The following is a 21,056-nucleotide window of genomic DNA, read 5'->3' as shown; positions in this document are numbered from 1 at the left end:
TGTCCTGGTTGCCCCTCTTCCAGGCCAGCCCTCTGCTGTGGCCCGGGAGTGCAGTGGAGGATGGCCCAGGTGCTTGGGCCCTGCACCTGCATGGGAGACCAGGAAAAGCACCTGGCTCCTGGCTCCTGCCATCGGATCAGCGCGGTGCGCCGGCCGCAGCGCGCCGGCCGCGGCGGCCATTGGAGGGTGAACCAACGGCAAAGGAAGACCTTTCTCTCTGTCTCTCTCTCTCACTGTCCACTCTGCCTGTCAAAAAATAAAAAAAAAATAAAAAATAAAAAAAATAAAAAAAATAAAAAAAGAAAAAAGAAACACGCACACACTACACACACATGTTACCCGTGAGCGGGTGTCTCACACGGAGAAGCGGCGGCTCCGGGAACTCTAGGAGGAGCCCAGGAGAGGCACCGCCCCTCTCAAGGCCTAGCCCGCGGCCGGCTCTTTCTCCGTCCAAACGTCCCAGCAGAGGACGGAGGAGCCCGCCGGGGACGCCTGGACGCCGACGGGACCCCGCAGAGCCCCTCTCGCGGCTCCGGCCGGGCTCCGCAGCCCCCGCTCCCCCAGCCCAGCCCGCGCGGGCGCCCCGGGCTCTGGAACCTTCCGCGGGGCAGGAAGTGGGCGGGCACAGGGTCACGTGGGCGGCGGCGCCTGCGCAGAGCGCCCGCACCCCAGCGTCGCCAAGCGAAGCTCTGGGAGGCCTGCGGGGAGCTCCAGGACTCCCGGGTGTCGGAGGCTGGCTTGGGCCAGACTGGGAGCGTCTGTGCCAGCGTCCGCACCCGGAACCCGGCGTTCAGCTCAGAGCTGCTGTCGGCCTGTGTGTCGTGAGCCTGCGTGGGCTGAGGTTTTCACGCTCGCGCAGATGCCCACGGGCTCCGCGGGTCTGCTGACCCTGTCTCCGACGCCCGAGGGCCCCGGGAGGCCTCTGCGCGTGCCCTGGGGCTGCCAGACTGAGGGAAGAGGCCTTGCAAGCAAGGACGAAGTGGAGTGACTCACGGGCCCTGGAGGCCACAGGCCTGGCCTTGTCCTGGATGGGTTCCGGGAGCACTTCCGGGTCAGCTGGGGCGGGGTCACGGCGGCCGCTGCTGAGGGTCTCCCGCCAGCTGTCCGCGCCTGGCTGCTGCTGCCCAGGGACCCCGTGGAGGACCCCGGACGTGGAGAGGGGTCACGGACGGTCCAGGGCTCAGGCCGTCAGAGCCGTGGCCGCCCTGCCCTGGACAGGAAAGCCGTCTAAAGAAATGTCCGTCTGTGGAGAATTCCACAGGAATCTAAAAAAGAGTCACGGATCACTGCTTACCTGAAAAGGAGATAAACTGTGGAAACACAGCAAAACATTGAGTTAAGAAGTTACCACGAGCCACAAAATAAAAGTAAAGTGGAGTTGTAAGTCAGGAGCTGAGGCAATGCCTAATGGCTGTTAGGGAGACACTCCTAATCATACCAAGAGACATCTCTGGTCAGTCAGATAACAGTGTGCTATGGACAATGCCCCCCAACCCGCGCTGACTGGACAGTTCCAACATAAGTAAGGCGGGAGCAGTATTGACTGGACTGTTCAACTATAAGCAAGGAGGAGCCAGCACTGATTGGACAAGTTGGAGGATGGCAAGCTGGAGGACTGCCCGAAATGAGGATAAAAAGGGAGCCCTTGCTCCACTCTCCATCCTCTTGGGGATCATGGCCCGGTGTGTGTGAACCTCTGGATCTCCACACATCCGCAGCTGAACCGGCAACCTGCTACTCTGCACGGAGCAGGAGTGGCACAACCGACCTGCAGAGCTGTCCCTGAGCTGTAATACCCCACTGTCTGTGTGTGGCCCAGTGCGAGCCAACCTCTGGATCTCCTCGCACTTGGAGCTGAAGCGCCCGCTCGCTAGCCCCCTTGCTAAGCGACACAAAGTGACTACGGAATCAAAACTCCAACTGAGATGCCGCCTCACCGCCTGGCCTGGAGTCCTTATCCGCCTGCTGCCAGACCTGACCGCAGAGCCGGACCAGGCCTCTCAGCAGGGGACCTCTCCAACTTCTCGCCTGGCCGTCCGCCTGGGAACTTTGAGCCTACTGCCCAGAGTGACAGCCTTTCCATGACTTCCTGCCTGTAAGTGGCTGATCTGAGATCCGTCTCTGCCAAGACATGGAGCTCTGGACCTTGAACACTGACAATCTTTTTCGTGTCCGTGATACGAGCCTTGAAAACGCAGCTTTTACAAATAGTGTTAGTCATGTGTAATATAACTATGCTTTGACCCTATGCAAGGTATCTGTAAATGATGCTGGAGACTTTGATGTACATATACTATTATAATTAGATAGCCCTCAAAATTACTTTAACACTGTATACTGTGATCTATGGATTAATGAATAAGTTCAAGTAGTAGTATTGATATTGATATTAATGGTGTTGATTCCAGTAGCCCACTAGTCATTAAAGGAAAGAGTGTTACTCTGATAGTTAATTATTATAGTAAGTTAAGTAGATGATAAGTAGTTATGTTAAGCTAAGTGATTAAGTGTGTTAACTATAAGCTGTGGTGATATTGACATTTTGGTAGTGATATTAATGATATTGATAAGTGTGTTAAGTAATTATGTTAAGCTAGGTGATTAAGCTAAGTAGTTACGTTAAGCTAAGTAGCTAAATTAAGTCATGATTAAGTAGTGGTGTTAAGTTTCTTGATGTGTATTCAATAGTATAGATTGATAAGTATATTGATACTGATAAACGTATTGACCTCAATGAGCATGTTGATGAGTAGTGTGATAAAAAAATCCCTGGTGTATAAGCAATAAAGTCTCTCATTGGAAAGACAGTCTTGTATCCTGCTGTTCCTTTCTTCCCCGTGACTGACAAGTCGTACGTCGCACTTGCTATTGTCCAGCTGCATGACAGCAGGCACTCACGACAATGTCTGTTTATGTAAAAGGCAGAGTGACAGAGGGGGGCGAGACACACCTTCCGTCCTCTGGTTCACTCCCCCAAGTGCGGCAATGGCCAGACCTGAGGCAGGCTGAAGCCCCGGCGAGAGCCCCTTCTGTCTCCCAACTGCTTTCGCCGTGGGCCGCTGCCTCCCAGGATGCGCATTAGCAGGACGCTGAATCAGAACTTGAACCTCAGCCCACTGATACGGGAGCGGACATGCCACACATGCCTGAACCACCTGCCCAGTGCCCTCCCCTGGAGAATTCTTGCTCTGTGGTTGGTTGAGGCCACGGGTGCAGACCCCGTGAATGGGAGTGGGGGAGGGGTCGCACCATCCCTGCACATGGACCAGGGCCAGTGAGGCCACTCAGAGGCCGTCTTCACTTGGGTCCGGGCTGTGTCTTCTTTCACAGCGTCGCAGGACACTCATGCCTGTCACCGTGTTTTTCTGTTTTGCTCACATGTAGCCTTTTGTTTGTTTGTTTTGACCAGTGGGAAAGTCTGCATTTTCTTTTTAAGTTTTATTCATTCATTTGAAAATCAGAGTTAGAGATATCTTCCACCAGCTGGTTCACTCCCCCAGATGGCCACACCATTAATGGCAGGAGCTGGGCCCATCAGAAGGGAGGAGCCAGGAGCTTCATCCCAGTCTCCCACATGAGTGGAGGGGCCCAAGCACCTGGGCCATACTCTGCTGCCTCCCCAGGCACATCAGCAGGGAGCTGGATGGGAAATGGAGCAGCCAGGACATGAACTGGCACCCATATGGGATGCCGGCACTGCAGGCAGAGGCTTAACCTACTATACCACAGTGCTGGCCCCATAGTCACCCTGTCACCCAGGCGCTCTGGCCCCTTCAGCTCTGAATGCCTGTGCTGGCACATAAAGCAGCCGGTGGCTCTGGGCAGTGAGACCTGGCCCTGGGCGGAGCCTGGCACAGAAACCTCTGAGTGCTTAAGGGTAGGCTCTGTTCTTTTATTCTTTTGAGACTGATTGATTGGTGCAGGCACTGAGGCCCAGGAGGTTAAGCTGCTGACTTCGGTGTAGGCCTCCGAAATGGGTGCTGGGTGGAGTCCTGGCTGCTCCACTTCAGATCCAGCTGCCTCCTTGTGAGCCTGGGAGGGCAGCAGAGAACTGTCCCTGGGAGCCCTGGATGAAGCTCCTGGCTCCTGGCTTGGTCCTGGACCAGTGCCAGCTGTTGCACCGTTTTGGGATCTCTCCCTCTCCTCTCTTTCAAATAAATAAATAAATACAAGCTTTTTTTAAAAAAAATTATTCATTTGTTTGAGAGGTACAGTTACAGAAAGAGAGAGAGAGAGGTCTTCCTTTGCCGTTGGTTCACTCCCCAAATGGCTGCATGGCCAGGCCTGGTCAGGCTGAAGCCAGGAGCCAGGAGCTTTTTCCAAGTCTCCTACATGGGTGCAGGGGCCCAAGAACTTGGGCCATCCTCTGCCGCTCTCTCTGGCCATTAGCAGGAAGCTGGATCAGAAGTATAGCAGCCAGGACTTGAAGTGGCACTCATATGGGATTTCAGCATCCCAGGTGGCTTAACCAGCTATGCCACAGTGCAGGGACCCATTTTTATGGTTTAATTTTTTTTTTTTATTTTGAAAGTTAGATTTACACAGAGCAAGGAGAGGCAGAGAGAGGGAGAGGTCTTCCATCTGCTGGTTCACTCCTCACCTGCCTGCAACAAATGGAGCTGTGCGGATACAAGTCCAGGAGGCAGGAGCTTCTTCCAGGTCTCCCATGTGGGTGCAGGGCCCCAAGCACTTGGGCCATCTTTTACTGCTTTCCCAGGCCATAGCAGAGAGCTAGGTTGGAAGAGGAGCAGCTGGCTGTGGCCAGCGCCACAGCTAAATAGGCTAATCCTCTGCCTACGGCGCCGGCACATCGGGTTCTAGTCTCGGTCGGGGTGCCGGATTCTGACCCGGTTGCCCGTGTTCCAGTCCAGCTCTCTGCTGTGACCTGTGAAGGCAGTGGAGGATGGCCCAAGTCCTTGGGCCCTGCACTCACATGGAGACCAGCAGAGGCACTTGGCTCCTGACTTCAGATCAGCGCAGTGCACAGGCCAAAGTGCACCGGATCCAGCGGCCATTGGAGGGTAAACCAAGGATAATGGAAGACCTTTCTCTCTGTCTCTCTCTCTCACTGTCCACTCTGCCTGTCAAAAAAAAAAAAAAGAAAAAAAAAAAGGAAGAGGAGCAGCTGGGAATAGAACCAATACCCATATGGGATGCCGGCGCTTCAGGCCAGGGCCTTAACCTGCTGCGCCACAGTGCCAGCCGCCCATCCATTTTTATATACTCAATGTTTATATAAAGTCTAAATACATACATAAACATTACTTATATGTATTATAATCTATAATATATATTACCCATTTATATAATATACAAATATATATTTGTATGTATATTTATATATGATTTATATAAGTATATACATATGTATAACTACCGTATAACAGATTATTTGCTTATTTATTTCTTTATTTTATTTGAAAGGCAGAGTTACAGAAATACAGGAAGACTGAGAAAGCTCATCCATCCGCTGGTTCATTGGCCAAAAGGAGGCAACCGCTGGAGCTGGGCCAGGCCTGAGCCAGGTGCTTCATCTAGGTCTCCACGTGGGTGCTGGGGCCCAGGCATTGAGCCCTCTTCTCTTGCTTTCCTAGGCCCATTAGCAGGAGCTGGATCAGAAGTGGAGCAGCCAGGAATCAGACTGGAGCCCATATGGGATGCCGCCGGTGCAGGCAGCAGGTTTACCTGCTATACCACAACGCCCACCCAGGGGTACTTACTTATGTATACTTATGATTGGGCAAAGTAATTTTTGATGGAAAATTATTTTCAAAAGTAGTGGAAAATACACATTGCAAAAAAAATTCCACAGAGATATCACAAAATCTTTTTGCACCAAAAAAATTACAGGTTTTTAATTCCAATTCCAAATTAACTTTCTGGATTCCCTGGTACGTGTGTGTGTGGAGGGGGTGCCCCCTGGATCGGGCTCCCAGGTCTGGATTCCGCAGCCTGCGTCCCCGTGGCCCAGAGCCCTGAGCAGGTCCAGGTCTGACTCCGGGCAGCGCCCTCGCCGCTGAGCTCCTGTTTTGCCTCCCAGAGTCCAGGGTGCTCAGGACCGCAGCCCCTCACTCCCTGGGGGTCCTAGCCCAGGTGTGAGATCTGGTGCTGGAAGAGCCCTGGGGAAGGGGTGACGTCCAGCCGGGGACGCCATGAAAGAAAGCCCGGACAGCACCACAGATTCTCCTGGGGGAGGGGTGGGCTGCGACTCCCCGCTCGGCCCTCACATTCTAAGTGAACTCCAGGGACCTGGGCCCCAGCTGACTGGGCTGTGAGGACCCGGCGCTCCAGCTCCAAGACGCCCTTCCCGCGTCCCAGCTCGCCAGGCGCCAGGCCTTCCAGGACCCCACGTTCCACCCTCCCATGCAGCCTCCCGCCACACGCAGCCAGCACACGAGGCCCAGCCTGCCGCCTGCCAGGCCCTGCACTCCCTGGCTGAGCCCGCACCCTGTCCTGGGCAGTCAGCATCCCCACTTCCTCCACACCCAGCCAGGGCTCCCATTTCAGCCCAGGTCCCAGCCCTGGGAGCCTAATGTCCCAACGCCAGGGGCCAGCACTGGGGGCTCCGATCTGCCCGGGGTGTGGGAACCCAAAACGCACAGTCTCCTCCCTCTAGGCTCCCAGCAGGCAGCCTCCTCGACTCCAGCGGCCTTGCTCCCAGTCACAGACGCTCACCCAGCATTCTAGAACTCCAGCCCCAGACACTCAGAAGCCCCCAGCAAGGCAGCCTTGCCACACCGCATTCCAGTTCCCGTGCCCACATCCTGACAGCCTCCGACTGCTGCACTGCACCAGGAAGGGGCCCGGGACCCACGTTCTAGGCCTCCCAGGTCCCAACCCAGCTGCCAGGTCCCGACCCTCAGGCTAAAGAGAAGCCCAGCCGAGTGTGGCTCAGCCAGGGGCACAGCCCGGAAGGCCACAGTCAGAGACCACCATGTTCACCTGAAGCAGTAGTTGGTGTCCAGGGCTCAGTGGTCCCAGGTGCCATATAGTTTCAGTGCCCTCTTTAGGGGGGTAGCCACAAGGAGCAGGAAGGGCCGGTTCATGCTATGAGCGGCGGCATGGTTACCTCGGCGGCCGGAACTGATCCCTGTTAGGGTGAAGGCTCTCTAGATCAGTGGTCCAGGGCTGATTTGTGGGGTTGGGGGTACACACACACACACACACACACACAGGCACACACAGATCACAGCCGGGGATGGGCTGGGCCAGGTTGGGACTCACCGTTGATGTCCAGTTGGAGGACATCATCTGTGCTGTCACAGGAGCAGTGGGTGCTGAGGCGGAAGCCCTCTGTTTCCTCTGTGGGAGTGGGGAGAGGGAAGGCAGTCTGAGTGGGAGGCCCAGCCAGACCCTGGAGGAAGTGGAAGGAAAGAGCAAACTCCAGGGGCTCCTCCTGCCTGGACAGCCCTCCCCTCCCCCCGCCCCCACCATGGGGCTCAGCTCTTTGCTTTGCCAGCAGCGTCCCCTTCAGGTCTCAGCTCACATCACCTCCTCAGTGAGCCCTGCAGGATGCACACCCTCCCAGACCATGACATCACCTTGTTCTCCATAGCATGTGACCTCTGGTGTTTGGCTATTTATTTCCTCACTGTTCTCAGTAGAAGCAGGGTGCACCCAGAGAGAGAATCTCAGTTTTTTTTGTTTTCAGCTGGGCCTGACTCACAACCTTTTAAAAAAAAGATCTCAGAGCTGGCGTAGTTGTACAACAGTTTAAGCCACCAACTGAGACGCTGGCATTCCATAGCAGCAGTTAGAGTTCTGGCAGATTGACTTAGTAACCAAAAACCAACCAACCAAACAAAAAAACTATTTATTCAACTGAAACACAGTTAGAAGAAAAAAAAGTTGCGGGCCAGTGCTGTTGCATAGTGGGTGAAACCGCCGCAAGCAGTGCTGGCATCCCATATGGGCGCCGGTTCGAGTCCCAGATTCTGCACTTCAATCCCGCTCTCAGCTATGGCCTGGGAAAGCAGGAGAAGATGGCCCAAGTCCTTGGGCCCCTGCATCCACGTGGGAAACCCGGAAGAAGCTCCTGGCTCCTGACTTCAGATCAGTGCAGCTCCAGCCGTTGCCGCCAATTGGGGAGGGAACCAGCGGATTTAAGATGGAAGTGTCTCTCTCTCTCTCTCTCTTTCTCTGTGTGTGTGTGTGTGTGTGTGTAACACAGACTTTCAAATAAATAAATAAATGTTAAAAAAAAAAAAAAGTTGGAGAGAGAGCGCTTCCATCTGCTGGTTCACTACCAAAATGGCGGCAATCGACAGGATTAGGCCCGGCCAAATCCAGGAGCTTCATAGTGGTCTGCCATGTGGGTGCAGTTCTGCTCCTTTCCCTGGCAAATATTTGGGAGCTGGATCAGAAGTGGAGCAACCGGAAATTGAACAGGCACCCATGTGGGATGCTGACGTCCCAGTGGGCAGCTTTGAAGCTGGACCATAAGATAGTCCACTGGCTGCACGACCTCAGAGAGCTCCCTGGGAAAACAGCAGAAATGGCCCAAGTGCTCTGGGCCCTGGCACCACCGTGGAGACCCTGATAGTTCCAGACTCCTGGCTTCATCCTGGCACGTCCCAGCCAGTGAACAGGTCAATGGAAGATCTCTATTTCTCTCTAAATCTGCCTTTCAATAAATAAAGAAATCCTTTTTTAAATAAATAAATCTTTAAGCACAGAAACAAACATCTGGAGGAAACACTGAGGGATGGACCAGCAGAGGCCAATCAGCTCACAGGTACTGGGTGCCCTGACCTAACCCCTCCCTGTGTGCTGTCCCTGTAATCCCCCCACTGTCCATCTGACAGGCCTAGCAGCTGACATACAGAAAGGACAAGACCTGCCCTCGGTCACACAGGGGGCCGAGGCTGGGAGACAAAGCTCAGCCTGGGGCTTTCCCGAGGGCACATGTGGGATAAAGGCGACTGGAATGAGTGAGTGATGGTTTCTAAGCTCCTCCTGCCTGCGGGCCCTGGGCTGTGTGCTTGCACAGACAGCGACCCAGACACGGGAGATCCTGTCAGGCACCCTCTCTGGCCCAGGGCGCCCTCACTGCACCTGGCCTAACGAATTCTCCTGTGAGTCTCCACACAATTGCCCTCCTCCAGGAAGCCCTCCTGGCCCCCAGATGAGTTTGGGTGCCTGCTCTGGGCCCACACAGCAATGGGGGCTTCCCCACCCTCATCCCAACCCCTCTGCCTTTGCCTCCCCATTCACAGCCTTGGTCCTTCCAGGTCACTGCTGCCCTCCGGGGCTTTGGCAGGAACTGCTAAGTGCAGAGGGAAGTGGACCCAGGAGGGCAGGACCCAGGGCTGTCCTGTTCCCACTGTGTCCCCCACGCCTCCCACACAGGGCGGGGCCCAGGACAGGAGCCTGAGGGGAGTCCTGGGATGCGTGCATGACTAGGAGGGACCCCTGGGCACTGTGGACTCAGCGAGGGAGAGGAATGGCCCAGTCCTTTCCTGGGCAGATGCACTGTGCCCCGCTCTGCCTGCTCTCAGGGCCTTTGCACGGCTGCTCCCTGCCCAGAACACGCGGCCCCTCACTGCTTCCTTCCAGATTTTACTCAGCCCTCCAACATCAGCTCAGAAACGTCCTCCTCCAGGAAGCCCTCCCCGAACCTAGGCTGGGCCAGGCACTCCCTTTGGGCTCCTCAACCCAGCATGGCCACTCTGGGTCATCACTGCACAGCTAACCACCCCCACCCACCCACCCACCCAGATGATGATGAGCTCTGTGCAGGCCAGGACTGGGCTGTCCTGGTCAGGCTTGTTGTCCCCTGCATCACCTGTCACAGGGCAGGGCAGAAGGCAGGTGATCAGGACATGGATGATCCAAGAACAGATCCCTCACTCATCTCCCAGCTCTGAGTGCCTCTGACACCAACAGGGGGTGGGGGCAGACCCAGGAGAAGCAGCGGTGGGGTAGACCTGCGATCCTTACCTCCACGGCTCAGCCACGTCCGCACAACTCTGGTGACAACAATGGAAAACCACTCATCTGTGTCACTGGGTGCCAGATTCCGGCTCTTGATGTATTGCCAGGAATCACTGCTGTCTTTCTGGAGGACAAAGCACCGGGAGAGAGAAGGCCAGAGATGCCACCAACACCTCACCACACAGACCACGCTCCCAACTCCAGCTGAACTCCAGGCACCACTCAGCGGCCCCCAGACTCACTCCCCCACAGCACCCGAGAGGCTCCTTGGGGCTGCTCAGCTACCCCACTCTCTGAGGAACTGCTCTTCCCTCTGGAGGCCGAGAATGATGAAAGTCAAGGCACTTCCCCACCTGCAGGGGCCCCAAGGCCAAGACTGTGGTGCCAGCACCTGGGCTGTGCTGAGCGTTCAGTCGGCAGATGTGACAGGCTGGTTCTGAGCTGAAGGCTTAGTCAGGTGTCATTCTGTGCTCCAGTGTTTGATAAAGCCCAGGAAGGCCAGCTATGGGCCTGAGCAGTCCCAGGAGACTCATGTCTACAAATCCAGGAGTCTGGGGCCGGTAGGGACACAGTGTGCTGTGCCACAGCCTGCGGGGCTGGCATCCCATAGGAGCATCATTGGAGTCCAGGCTGCTCCACTTCCAATCCTACTTCCTGCCAGCGCACCACAGAGGGCAGCACAGGCTGATCTGAGTTGGGCCCCTCCTTCACGCGGGAGATCCGAGTGGAGTTACAGGCTCCAGGTTTCAGCCTGACTCAGCCCTGACCTTTGGGTCCAGACCTGGGAGGTGGAGGGTGATGGCTCAAGTAGTTGGGTCCCTGTCACCCACATGGGAGACCTGGGCGGGTTCTCAGCTCCCTCCCAGCTGGGTGTGTATATACACACACGCACACTCACACACACCTGTGTCCCTGTCTCTCAAAGAAATCAATAAGAAATGAAAAGGACTCTCGGGCTGGAGGTGTGGTGGGCAGGTTAAGCCACGGCCTGTGATGCCAGCGTCCCACTGAGCAGTGGATGAAGCCCTGGTTGCTCCACTTCTCATTCACCTCCCTGCTAATGGCCAACACTGGACAGAACACATCTGGAGCCTCATCCTGTCCAGAGATTCCAACTTTCTACAGTCCTGACTTCTTCAGGACCCAACTCCTAAGACACCAGCCTTCCAAGCATTTGAAAACCCTGGCAGAGTGCGAAGTTCAACAGAGCCCCAGGAGTCCCCGGTCTGTGCTCCTCCCCCTCCCGGGGCCATCTATGAGGACCTGCAGCCAGCAGCCTTCCACCCCCACCTGGCCACAGCTCAGGCTCCCTCCTCACCTGGTACAGCTCCACGTGCTGCTCCTGCTGTAACTTGAGCACTTGCATGCGCAGCTCCACCCGGGACAGCAACACCGGCTCGGGCACTGCTTGCCGGAGCTCTGACATGTTGAAGAGCATATAGACGCTGTGCCCGCAATCTTTGTATTTTTTGTAGATTTCTAGTTGGGAGGAGCAGACAGAGGAGTCAGAGCTTTGGCAGGGGTAAAAGAAGCAGAGGCACCCCCAGGTTGGAGTTGGACTCTGACACTTTTCAGCTGAGTGACCTTGAGGCCCAGGGTCCCTTTGGGTGGGCTCCCTGCCCTGCACCATGGGTCCTGACCACTCTGTCTACCTGAGGCCTCCATCTGCCCCCCCAGGGAGTGGCCGTGTGGCTCCCTTGTCCCAGGCCCCCAGCTCAGATGGGGATTGCACTGCAAGAGGAAGGGTCATGGGGAGAGCCTGGGGTCAGGAAGAGCCCCTGCTGCCTCTGTGCTGTGTGACCTGGGGCACTCACTCCCCCCTGACCCTGAGGCTCTGTCCCTCTGAACCTCAACAGCAGCGTCCACCTCTGTGCCTTCCACTCAGGGGCTCCTGACTGCGGCCCTGGGGAACCCTGGAGGGGAGGAGTCCTCCCGCTGAGCCAGATCCTCATCTGTAAGAGAAACAACTGCAGGACCAGGTGGGAGACAGAGACCACGCAGAGGAAGCCCTGACAGAGCGGGTGCACAGCCAATCAGGATTGGGGAGGGCGGGCACATGGGCTACACCGGCCACCCAGTCACCAGCCTGCTGAAGAGCACTGTTCCCAGAGGCTGTGCCCAGAGCTTTGCGAGGGTGAAGACATCTGCCCCTCACAACAAGCTCTGAGGAAGGCACCTGATTACATCACCTGGCAGAGGGAGACACTGAGGCTCCAGGAGATCCGGCTGCGAGGGGAGAGAAACAGGAAGCGGGGGAGGGAGGCCGGCAGGAAATGGGGCGGGGGCTCTCGGGTGAGCAGGGAGACCAGCGCGGTGCCAGGAGATGGCACGATGGACCCGCGCAGAGACACGCGTGTTTGGGGGAGAAGTGGACACAGCTGCAGAGGAGGCGCACAGTGACACAACCGTCTACACCACAGGCGAACGTGAAGGCGGGGCTCCGCGGGAGCCACTGCCACTCTGGGGTCCACACTGCCGGCCTTCAGCCCTGCGGGGTCCTCCTGCCTCTTCGGGATGTTCGTGTTCCTCCTGCTGCGCGTGGCACCCAGGGGGGGACCTCACCCCTACCTGCACACTTTTCTCACCTGGGACTCGCACAGGAGCCCCCGCCCAGACCTCTCCCCAATGCTCCACACCAGGTCCGGCCCCTCCCGTCCCGCGGTGAGTAGGGTCTTTCCAATCAGCGCCCTGGCACCACTGCCCCCCCTGCCCCATCCCAACACACCTTTCCCACGCCCCTCCCCTCTCCGGAAGCCCCTTCCCCGACCCAGGAGTCCTGGTTCCTGGGATTCCCTGCTCTGTGCCTTCACTCCGGCTGCAAGCACGCGCGACCCTCTGCATGCACCCTGGGCACGCGCTCCAGGTCTCTGCTTCTCTCCTGCCAGCCTCCTCATCCCACCGCCGGCCTCGCGTCCCATGCCCGCACCCATCACGCAGACCTCCGCCTCTTTGCCACGACCGCTGCAGTCCTGCCTGTCCCGTGCGCCCTGGAAGCGGATCCACGCTCCTGGCACTTTGCGGCGGTTCGCCTCACCTTTTGCTCCTTCTGTCTTTCCGTTTCGTGACCCCCAAACTCTGCCCAGCTTTCTCACTGGCTCCCTTTCCCACAGACTAGGGGCTCAGCCTCTCCCCACAGAGCACCCCTCTCTGCAGCTCCCACCCCGCGACCCCCGCATTCCACGTGCCCTGCGGAGGGAACGGCTTCTACCCCATTGCCTGTGTCCCCCGGGACCTCCCTCGACCCCGCGGGTCCCGTGCAGCCGGCGCACTGTTCCAGGACCAGTCCCTGAGGGTCGGGGAGCTCAGCGCCCCCGTCTTTAGGACACGCCCTCCCCCACGTTTCCTGTGACCCAGGGGTCCCCTTCCTCCCGCTGTGTCCTCTGCAGGTAATTTCCTCCCCGACCCCTGCCCTCCGGCGCCCCCTGGCGGCCCCCTCCCGGGTCCCTGCCCCTCGGAGCTCACCGTGGTTGCTGTCCAGCATTGGCACGCGGGTGACCTCCTTGCGGAAGTAGCGGGGCAACAGCTCAGGGCCCTCCTCGTTCTGTTCGCGGGTGCTGTGGTCCACGTCGTCAGGCTCCGGAATGGTTGGTTCCTCCTCCGGGCTGGGGGTCTTCAGCTTGGACAGGAGCAGGGCACGGAAGGCCTCCAGGTGCTGCCTTTGCTGCAGCTCCAGGTCGGTGGCGTTGCGGTCGGGCATTTCCGCGGCCGGGCGGCCGGGCCCCAACACTGAGAGCCACAGCAGCGGCAGCAGCAGTCGCATCCCGGAGGGCGCCATGGGGGAGGCGACGCACTCCGTACAGGGCTAGGGTGGGATAGGGAGGCTGAGGGTCTCAGGGGAAAGCCGCGGCCCTCAGGAAGGCAGAAGCAGGGCTGTCTCGGTATGCGACGGAAGAGTGGGCGGTCTTGAATAGGGGGCCGCAGCAGGGCTGGGAGACCCGTTCCCCAGAGGAGGGAAGGTGCTAGGCTGCGCGGGGTCCGGAGCCGGGAGGCAGGGTCTGTGGCTCGGACGGCTGGTCAGCACCGGGGTCGCTGTGCAGGAGGCAGGCGGGGATGGAGCAAGCCGCAGAGGCCGTGAGGAGGGTGGCGTCCTCTCAGACCAGCGCAGCGCCAAGCCCTCCCAGGTATGCTGGAAAAGTCTCAGAAACCCTTGCTTTTTATCCCTCCTCCAGCTCCTCCTCCCGTTCCGCCCCCAGTGCTGGCATCACTTGGCTGCTCCTGGAGCTGCATCCTCTGATCACGCCCAGGCCCAACAGCCTGAGGCTCCTACCCCAGGGCTGTCCGCAGGTGCCCTCCCACTCTGTACCAGCCAGAGCCTCGCTGTCCAAGGGATCCCCCTGGGACTCCCGCATCCCACAGCAGTGTGCCATTGCGGTGCATCTGCTCTGCTTCGGATCCAGCTTCCTGATAACGAACGGCAGGTGTTTCAAGCACTTGAGCTTGAAACCATTCACAGGGAAGACCAGGATGGAGTCCGTCTCCTGGCTTCAGCCTGGCCCGGGCCCCTTTCATGCGACCATTTGAGTAGTGAACCTGCGGATGAAAGATCTCTCTCTCTCTGCCTTTTAAATAAATAAATAAATCCTTAAAATATAAACCAAAAGTGATCCAGGTTAAGGGGCAGAAGTAGGTCGCCAACCTAGTTTGGTCAACCCCCTGAGTCCGCAGACTCAGTGTCCCCAGAAGATGGGGAACAGGTGATAACAACTCTCTTCCTGATCCAGGTAACACCCGCAGACAGTCCCGCCCCAGGGGCCGATAGCTCCACCCACAGGGATGGAAACCCCGCCTCCCGTCGATCGGCGCCCGCCCAGCTCCAGCGCGCATGCGTCTTGAGTCCAGGGCCTCCTCGGCCCCGCCCCTACCCGGAGCGCTTGCGTCTCTCTACCTACAGCGCTTAACGGCTAGTGGGAGCGAATGCGGCAGCCGGATGCTGGTTCTGGGCCGACTCCGTCCTCTTCGCGGGCGCCAGCGACGCCGGCCTGGCGCCTCCCGTGGGACCTCCCTGACAGCGCGACCCCTCTGACCCCTCCGCAGCCGCCCTCGCCTCGGGCTCCCTGGCCGTTGCTGGGACAACAGCAGGCTCCTCCCCTGGCCTTGCCCCCGCCCTGCACGCGGCCGATTGGTGCTCGCTGTCCTCGGGGGCGGGGCGATGCCGTGATGGACATCTCTCCGTAGCGTCTCCCAAGCCCCGGCCCAGGGATCCGCCGTTGAGAGCATGGTCGGGCAGTTGCAATCTGTTTGTGCCGCAGAGCCTCTCGAGAAAATGTGCCAAACTAAGCTTCGCGGCCCGCCTCCTCCCCCCAAAGAACACCTGTCTCCCGTCCTGAACCCCACATGCGAGACTTGAGCCTGAGCACGGGGGAATTCCCTCGGGTCATTCTGTGCATCCCCCGGCCTCGGCATCGGAACAACCTCTCCTCAGACACTCAGAGGCTGGGGCGGGGCTTCCCTTCCCTCTGCGGAGTTCCCCAGGCTGCTCAAGGCCCAGCGGTCCGGGCCCTCCCAGCGACTGCACGTTCGCCGCCAGTGCTGTGAGCGAGCGGCGTCCCCGGGCCCAGCGGTCCGGGCTGTGGGGCGGGTGCACGCGGGCGCCTGAGGTCCTGAGCGCCTCTCCCCGCCTCCGCGTCCAGGGCAGCCTGGTCCTCAGGACCGGGAGTCCCGCCCAGCCGCGCCTCCCCTACCGCGGGGGCTGCACACGTGGAGGACCAGGGAGGCAGCAAGGTGCACAGGACAGCATGCACACAGGTAGCGCCATCCCAGAGAGAAGGTTCCTGACAGACAGCTGGGAACGCCACGGTCGTGCGTGCCTGCTCCGTGCAGCCCTGGTAACGAGGACTGCAGGGCGTCAGTCCTGGTCCTCGCGGACACCCCAGGGTGGGGTACACAGGGCTTCTGCTTCATGAAGACTTGAGGCCAGCGTCATTTGCATCTATTCCTGTTTCTCCCCGATCAAGGTGAATGACAGCGTCCAGCTTGTGGGATTGTTCCAGACTGAAGGAGTCACCGTCTATGGATGTCTTCAATAGGCCCGCAGGGGCCGGCTTGGTGGCGCCTGCACCTCAGAGCGCCCGCCAAGTCCCAGATTCCTGGGGTGCGCCTGAGCAGGCAGCAGGCAGTGGACTCAGGAGCCTGGAGGGCGGAATGGAGCACGTGCTCCTGGCTTTGAATTGCTGCCCTCGTTTGGGGAGATGACCAGCAGATGGCAGATGTCCATTCTCTTTGCTTGCTCAGTGTGGCACTCAGCCTTTTAAATAAATCTTTGAGAAAAAAGATGTATTTATTTATTTGAAAGTCAGAGTTACAGAGAAGCAGAAGCAGAGAGAGAGAGAAGTCTTCCATCTGCTGGTTCATTCCCTACATGGCCGCAACGTCCATAGCTGAGCCCATGCATCAGGGGCCAGTGCTGTGGCGTGGTGGGCTAAGCCTCGGCCTGCAGCACCGGCATCCCATATAGGCGCCGGTTTGTGTCCTGGCTGTTCCTCTTCCCATCTAGCTCTCTGCTACGGCCTAGGAAAGCAGTAGAAGATGGCCCAAGTGCTTGGGCCCCTGCCCCTATGTGGGAGACTCTGAAGAAGTTCCTGGCTTGCTTTAGATCCACCAGGATCCAGGCATTGCAGCCACTTGGGGAGTGAACCAGCAGATGGAAGACCTACCTCTCTGTCTCTACCTCTCTCTGTAACTCTTTCAAATAAATAAAAATAAACTTTTCCAAAAAAATCAAACAAAATACAACCACAGAGTGTGGGGACCCCTCGTTTCAGGAGCTGAAGCCTAAGGCCTCCCCTTGATCTTGCACTTTCCGGGCTGCAGGGCTGTGATGTGACTCCCGAGGCAGAGTCCTCGAAGGCACTGAAACCCCTCCCTGCTCCCTCTGGGGGTACCTCACTCTAAGGGGGTCAGTGTGAGGACAGAGAAGCAGCCAACAGAGGGGCAAAAGCAGGGCAGAGCTGAGGTCTGTGGCCAGCACCAGCACCATGTGAGCCTTCATGCAGGGGGCAGGCAGGTCTCCCAGCCCTAAGCAAGCGAACACCCTCACTGCTAACTCAGGAGAGAACTGGGACACAGCCCCACAGCTCAGCTGTTGTCAGATTCCAGACTTACAGAAATGTGTCAAAAGATCAGTGTTTGTTGTGGCTTTACGATATGTATTAAATAATTTATGTATTTAAAGGCAGGGTACCTGAGGGATGGAGGGACAGAGAGACAGAGAAATCTCATTCACTGGTTCACTCCCCAATGCCTGAGTACTGAGGCCGCATTCATGTCTCCCACTTAAGTGTCAGGTTCCCAACTATGGGATGCCAATATCCCAACTAGCATCTATTTTATTTTTATTTGCGAGGTAGAGTTACAGGCAGTGAGAGGGAGAGACAGAGAAAGGTCTTCCATTTGCTAGTTCACTCCCCAAATGGCTGCAATGGCCAGAGGCTGTGGCTGCTTCTCCCAAATCCCTGGCCCTACTGCTGCAGGTCGAGGGCCTCCCCTCCCCCCAGTCTCCTAGACTTTCTCCACTTAATCTCACAGCCCAACAATGACAATAACAATAACAGTCATGGCAGTTGCATGCAGTGGCTCTGCATGGACTTGTGCGCTTCCTGCTCATGCCCTAGAGCGACCCTAAGGCACACCATCACTCACAGTCCCATGATGGGACACAGGACAGGGAGGTGAGCACACCAGCAGCTCACTGAGTGCCCCAGGCCCTGTCGAAAGCATGTGCTATCTCTCCTAGCATTTCCATGGCTTTGTTTTTATCCGCATTTTGCAGATAAAGAAACCAAGGCAATCCCTTGGTGACAGTAAACAATAGGTCCTTGCAGCAGCAGAGCTAACCCAGGCCTGTGTTCCTTGCTGACCCAAGGAGGGCTGGAAGCAGAGGCAGTGCTCTTGCCCCAAGCTCATGCCATTACCTGTTCTCAGGTGTAGCCCAAGCACAAGTGCCCTGTTGCTGACACCTGTTCAGCCCACATAGACCCTTCCAAGAAATGTTTGGAAGTTATTTGTATGCATGAGTTCTACATTTTTCCATCAAAATTAACATGGTGTTATTTTATGATTATTATTTTTAATGATTTAGTTATTTACTTGAATATCAGAGTGACAAAGGGAGAGACAGAGACACAGAGAGAGACAAAGAGAGAGATCTTCCATCTGCTGATTCACTCCCCAAATGCCCACAAGATGAACTGGACAAGAAGCCAAAGCCAGAAGCCAGGAACTCCATCCTGGTCTATGACAAGAAGGCATGGGGCTCAGTGCATGAGCCATCACCTGCTGCCTCCCAGGTGCGTGAGCAGGAAGCTGATGGGAAGCCGAGTCAAAGCAGGCACTTAATATGGGATGCAGAAGTCTCCAATGGTGGCTTAACCCAGCTGACCACAATCCCCTCCCCTAACGATCCATAAAAATTATTATTTATTATTTGAGAGACAGAGAAAGAACTCTCATCCTCTCTTCCCTCCCCAGTGCCTGCACCAACCAGTACTGGGTGGGAGAGGAAACCAGGAGCCAGGAAGTCAATCCAGGTCTCCCACGAGGGAGGCGAGACCCCCATTACTTGCGCCATCCCCTCAGTCTCCCAGCTCTGCACTGGGAGGACCGGAGTCAGGGGATGCACCCAGGAATGAAACCCAGGTGCTGCGGTGTGGGACACGGCTTTCTCAACCCAGGCCTAATGACTGCTTCCTAAATCCCACGGTCACCCTGGTTTGCAGTGCATTCCGTTAGAGCCCCAGAGGCATGGCAGGTGCAAAAGAGGTCAAAGCCCGGCCCTTGTGGAGCTGACACGGTTTCATTAAGACACCAGAGCGAGGTTAAGGAGATGGTAACAGGGCATCCTCGGGGTGACACATCCTGTCCCTGTCCCTCTCCTCTCCCCTCCATGGGTCTCCCTGTCTCCTCATCAGTCAGAAACTCAGGCTGCGCCCAGCGCACTCCCAGATGCCTTCCCTTCTCCTCTCCCCAGGAGTGGGCCCGTGCCAGCTCCAGCTCTGCACTCTTGGCATGGGGCCCCGGAGCCTGGAGGGAGGGAACGCCAGCCGGGCCCCACATAGGCTGGGAGTCCTCTGGTCTGGCAGGGTGGGGGGCTTCTGGGAAGCAAGGCCAGTGCAAGCTGGGTGGGCTCCCGGAGGGAGGCAGAGGCGTGCAGGGTAGAGAGTGCTGTCATCAGACTGCTGGGGAAGGGTCTGGATGATAACCTCGACGACCACTCAGACGCTTACTCTGCAGGCTGGGGAGACGCTGGGATGGTCACTGCGCCGGATCCAGGCTTCATGTGTGCTGTCACACCTGGGAGGCGGGCAGCATTGCTCCCTTTTGCAGATAAAGATGGGGGTTCAGGGAGCTGAAGCCGTTGTCCAGGGCCCACACAGCAAGGGCCTTGAGGAACCCAGGGCTGTGCGGATCCAGACTGACCCAGGACACTTGAGAATCAGCACATCACCCCCCCACACACACACACACACACACCCTCTCTCAGCCTCCTTGCCTGGATGCCCCCAGCCCACCTCCTGCCTCTGCTTCCTGCCCTCCTTGTGTCTCAAGGAACACAGGCCTGGGTTACCTCTGCTGGCCTAGGACATGTTGTTCCCTGTCCCCAAGGAAGCACCTCAGTTTCTTGTGCAAAATAGGGATAAAAGGAGAGCCGTAAACAGGCAGGAATGCTAGGAAGGCTGGAACGTGCTCTCGACAGGGCCTGGGGCACTGGTGAGCTGGCAGTGGGCTCTTAGCAAAGTTATCTCTCCCTCATGTCCTGTTTCCCATCATAGGATGTGAGTGATGGTGCGCCTTAGGGTTGCTCTAAGGCATGAGTAGGAAAAACACACAAGTCCATGCAGAGCCACCGGCACACAGCTACATGGCTGATACTGTTACTACTTATTATTGGGTGGCGAGATTACATGGAGCAGGCCTAGGAGACCGGCAGGGCTACTCTAGCTGAAGCAGCAGGGCCTTGGATTTGGGAGAAGGGGCCACGGCCTCTGCAACCCCCACGTGCTCCCCAATACCCGGATGGAGGAGGGGTCCACCAATATTTAGACACTGTATCCCACATTTGAGTGCCTGACTCAGACCTCAGCCACTCACCTTCCTTTACAACTTCCTGCTAATGCACTGGAAGGCAGCATTGATGGCTCCAGTGGGCCCCTGCCCCCATGGAGTAGGCCAGGATGGAGTTCTTGGCTTCTGGCTTTGGCCTGGCCCAGCCCAGCTGTGGTGGTCATTTGGGGAGTAAACCAGCACCTGGAAGATCCCTGTGTGTCTGTCTCTCCCTTAGTCTTTCAAATAAATGAATCAATCAATCATAAGAATAATAGCAAAATATAATGGTATTAGTTTTGATGCAAAAGTATTTGAAACTCATGTATTCAAATTATTGCCATAAGTGTCAGAGAAAACTATGCATCTCTTTCTCTCTACCTCTGGAAAGGAAAAAATAGAAATTATTTGTAAAAATAGATGTTGGGTGGGATGTTAGCATTCAATAATTGGGAATGTGCCACTGAGTGGGAGACCCGGGTTGAGTTCCCAGTTCCCAGGCATTTGGGGTGTGAACCGGTGAATGGATCTCTCTGTGTCTCTGTCCCTCCATCTATATTGGTTGCTCTGCCTTTTAAATAAATTAATATTTTAAAAAGCAACAACAAACATGTATCTTCTTTTTATTTATTTATTTACAAAGATTATTTATCTGAAAGGCAGAGTTAGAGAGAGACAGAGAGAAGACCTTCCATCTTCTGGTTCACTGCCCAGATGGCCACAACAGATAGAACTGGGCCGATCTGAAGCCTGAAGCCAGAAGCCAGGAGGTTCTTTGAGGTCGCCCACATGGGTGCAGGAGCCCAAGCCCTCGGCCTGTCTGCATCTTTCAGAAAGCATCAGCAAGGAGCTGGATTGGAAGTGGAGCAGCCGGGACTCGAACCAGACCCCATATGGGATATCAGTACCACAAACGGGAGGTTTCCCCTCCTGTGCTACAGCACCGGTCCCAGATTTGTTTCATTACTTAGTTTCTGTAAGTCTGGAATCTAGCAATAATGAGCTCTGTGCCTGTGGCCCAGGTCTCTCCTGAATTAGCAGTGAGGGTGTTGGCCCCGCTGCAGTCACAGGAGACTTGCTTAGGG

General features: G+C 56.9%; 1 protein-coding gene across 6 annotated transcripts; it reads right to left on the bottom strand.

The window, feature by feature from the left end:
• Window positions 1-344: 344 nt before the first annotated feature.
• Window positions 345-16,180, bottom strand: LOC138843186 (transforming growth factor beta-1 proprotein). 6 transcript variants are annotated; one of them, XM_089318788.1, is made up of 7 exons: window positions 14,823-16,180; window positions 13,396-14,463; window positions 11,252-11,412; window positions 9,940-10,057; window positions 7,225-7,302; window positions 6,943-7,090; window positions 345-1,310 (listed from the first exon to the last, which is right to left on the bottom strand). In XM_089318788.1, the coding sequence occupies exons 2-6, from the start codon at window positions 13,706-13,708 to the stop codon at window positions 6,969-6,971; spliced, it is 792 nt and encodes a 263-aa protein (XP_089174914.1). In that variant the 5' UTR covers window positions 13,709-14,463; window positions 14,823-16,180; the 3' UTR covers window positions 345-1,310; window positions 6,943-6,968. The 6 variants fall into 6 exon arrangements, with proteins under 6 accessions (XP_089174914.1, XP_089174916.1, XP_069918254.2 ...); XM_089318790.1 differs by lacking the exon at window positions 345-1,310 and adding an exon at window positions 5,383-5,609 and having other exon boundaries at window positions 13,396-13,735; window positions 14,823-16,169; XM_070062153.2 differs by lacking the exon at window positions 345-1,310 and adding an exon at window positions 5,383-5,609 and having other exon boundaries at window positions 14,823-16,168.
• Window positions 16,181-21,056: the final 4,876 nt, after the last annotated feature.

Source organism: Oryctolagus cuniculus, chromosome 18 (assembly GCF_051225735.1).
Source record: "Oryctolagus cuniculus isolate XC-2025 breed Fujian yellow rabbit chromosome 18, ASM5122573v1, whole genome shotgun sequence".
In the NCBI taxonomy this organism is placed as follows: Eukaryota; Metazoa; Chordata; class Mammalia; order Lagomorpha; family Leporidae; genus Oryctolagus; species Oryctolagus cuniculus.
Note: the sequence above shows the minus strand (reverse complement) of the source record. Positions and strands in the feature narration are given on the sequence as shown.

Excerpts from the sequence above, each read along its gene's own strand:
- LOC138843186 (XM_089318788.1), bottom strand. The coding sequence starts at position 13,708 with ATGGCGCCCTCCGGGATGCGACTGCTGCTGCCGCTGCTGTGGCTCTCA. Across the intron at positions 11,413-13,395 it reads AATGCTGGACAGCAACCACG|AAATCTACAAAAAATACAAA; the intron begins GTGAGCTCCGAG and ends CCTCCCAACTAG. Across the intron at positions 7,091-7,224 it reads CCTCCAACTGGACATCAACG|GGATCAGTTCCGGCCGCCGA; the intron begins GTGAGTCCCAAC and ends TCACCCTAACAG.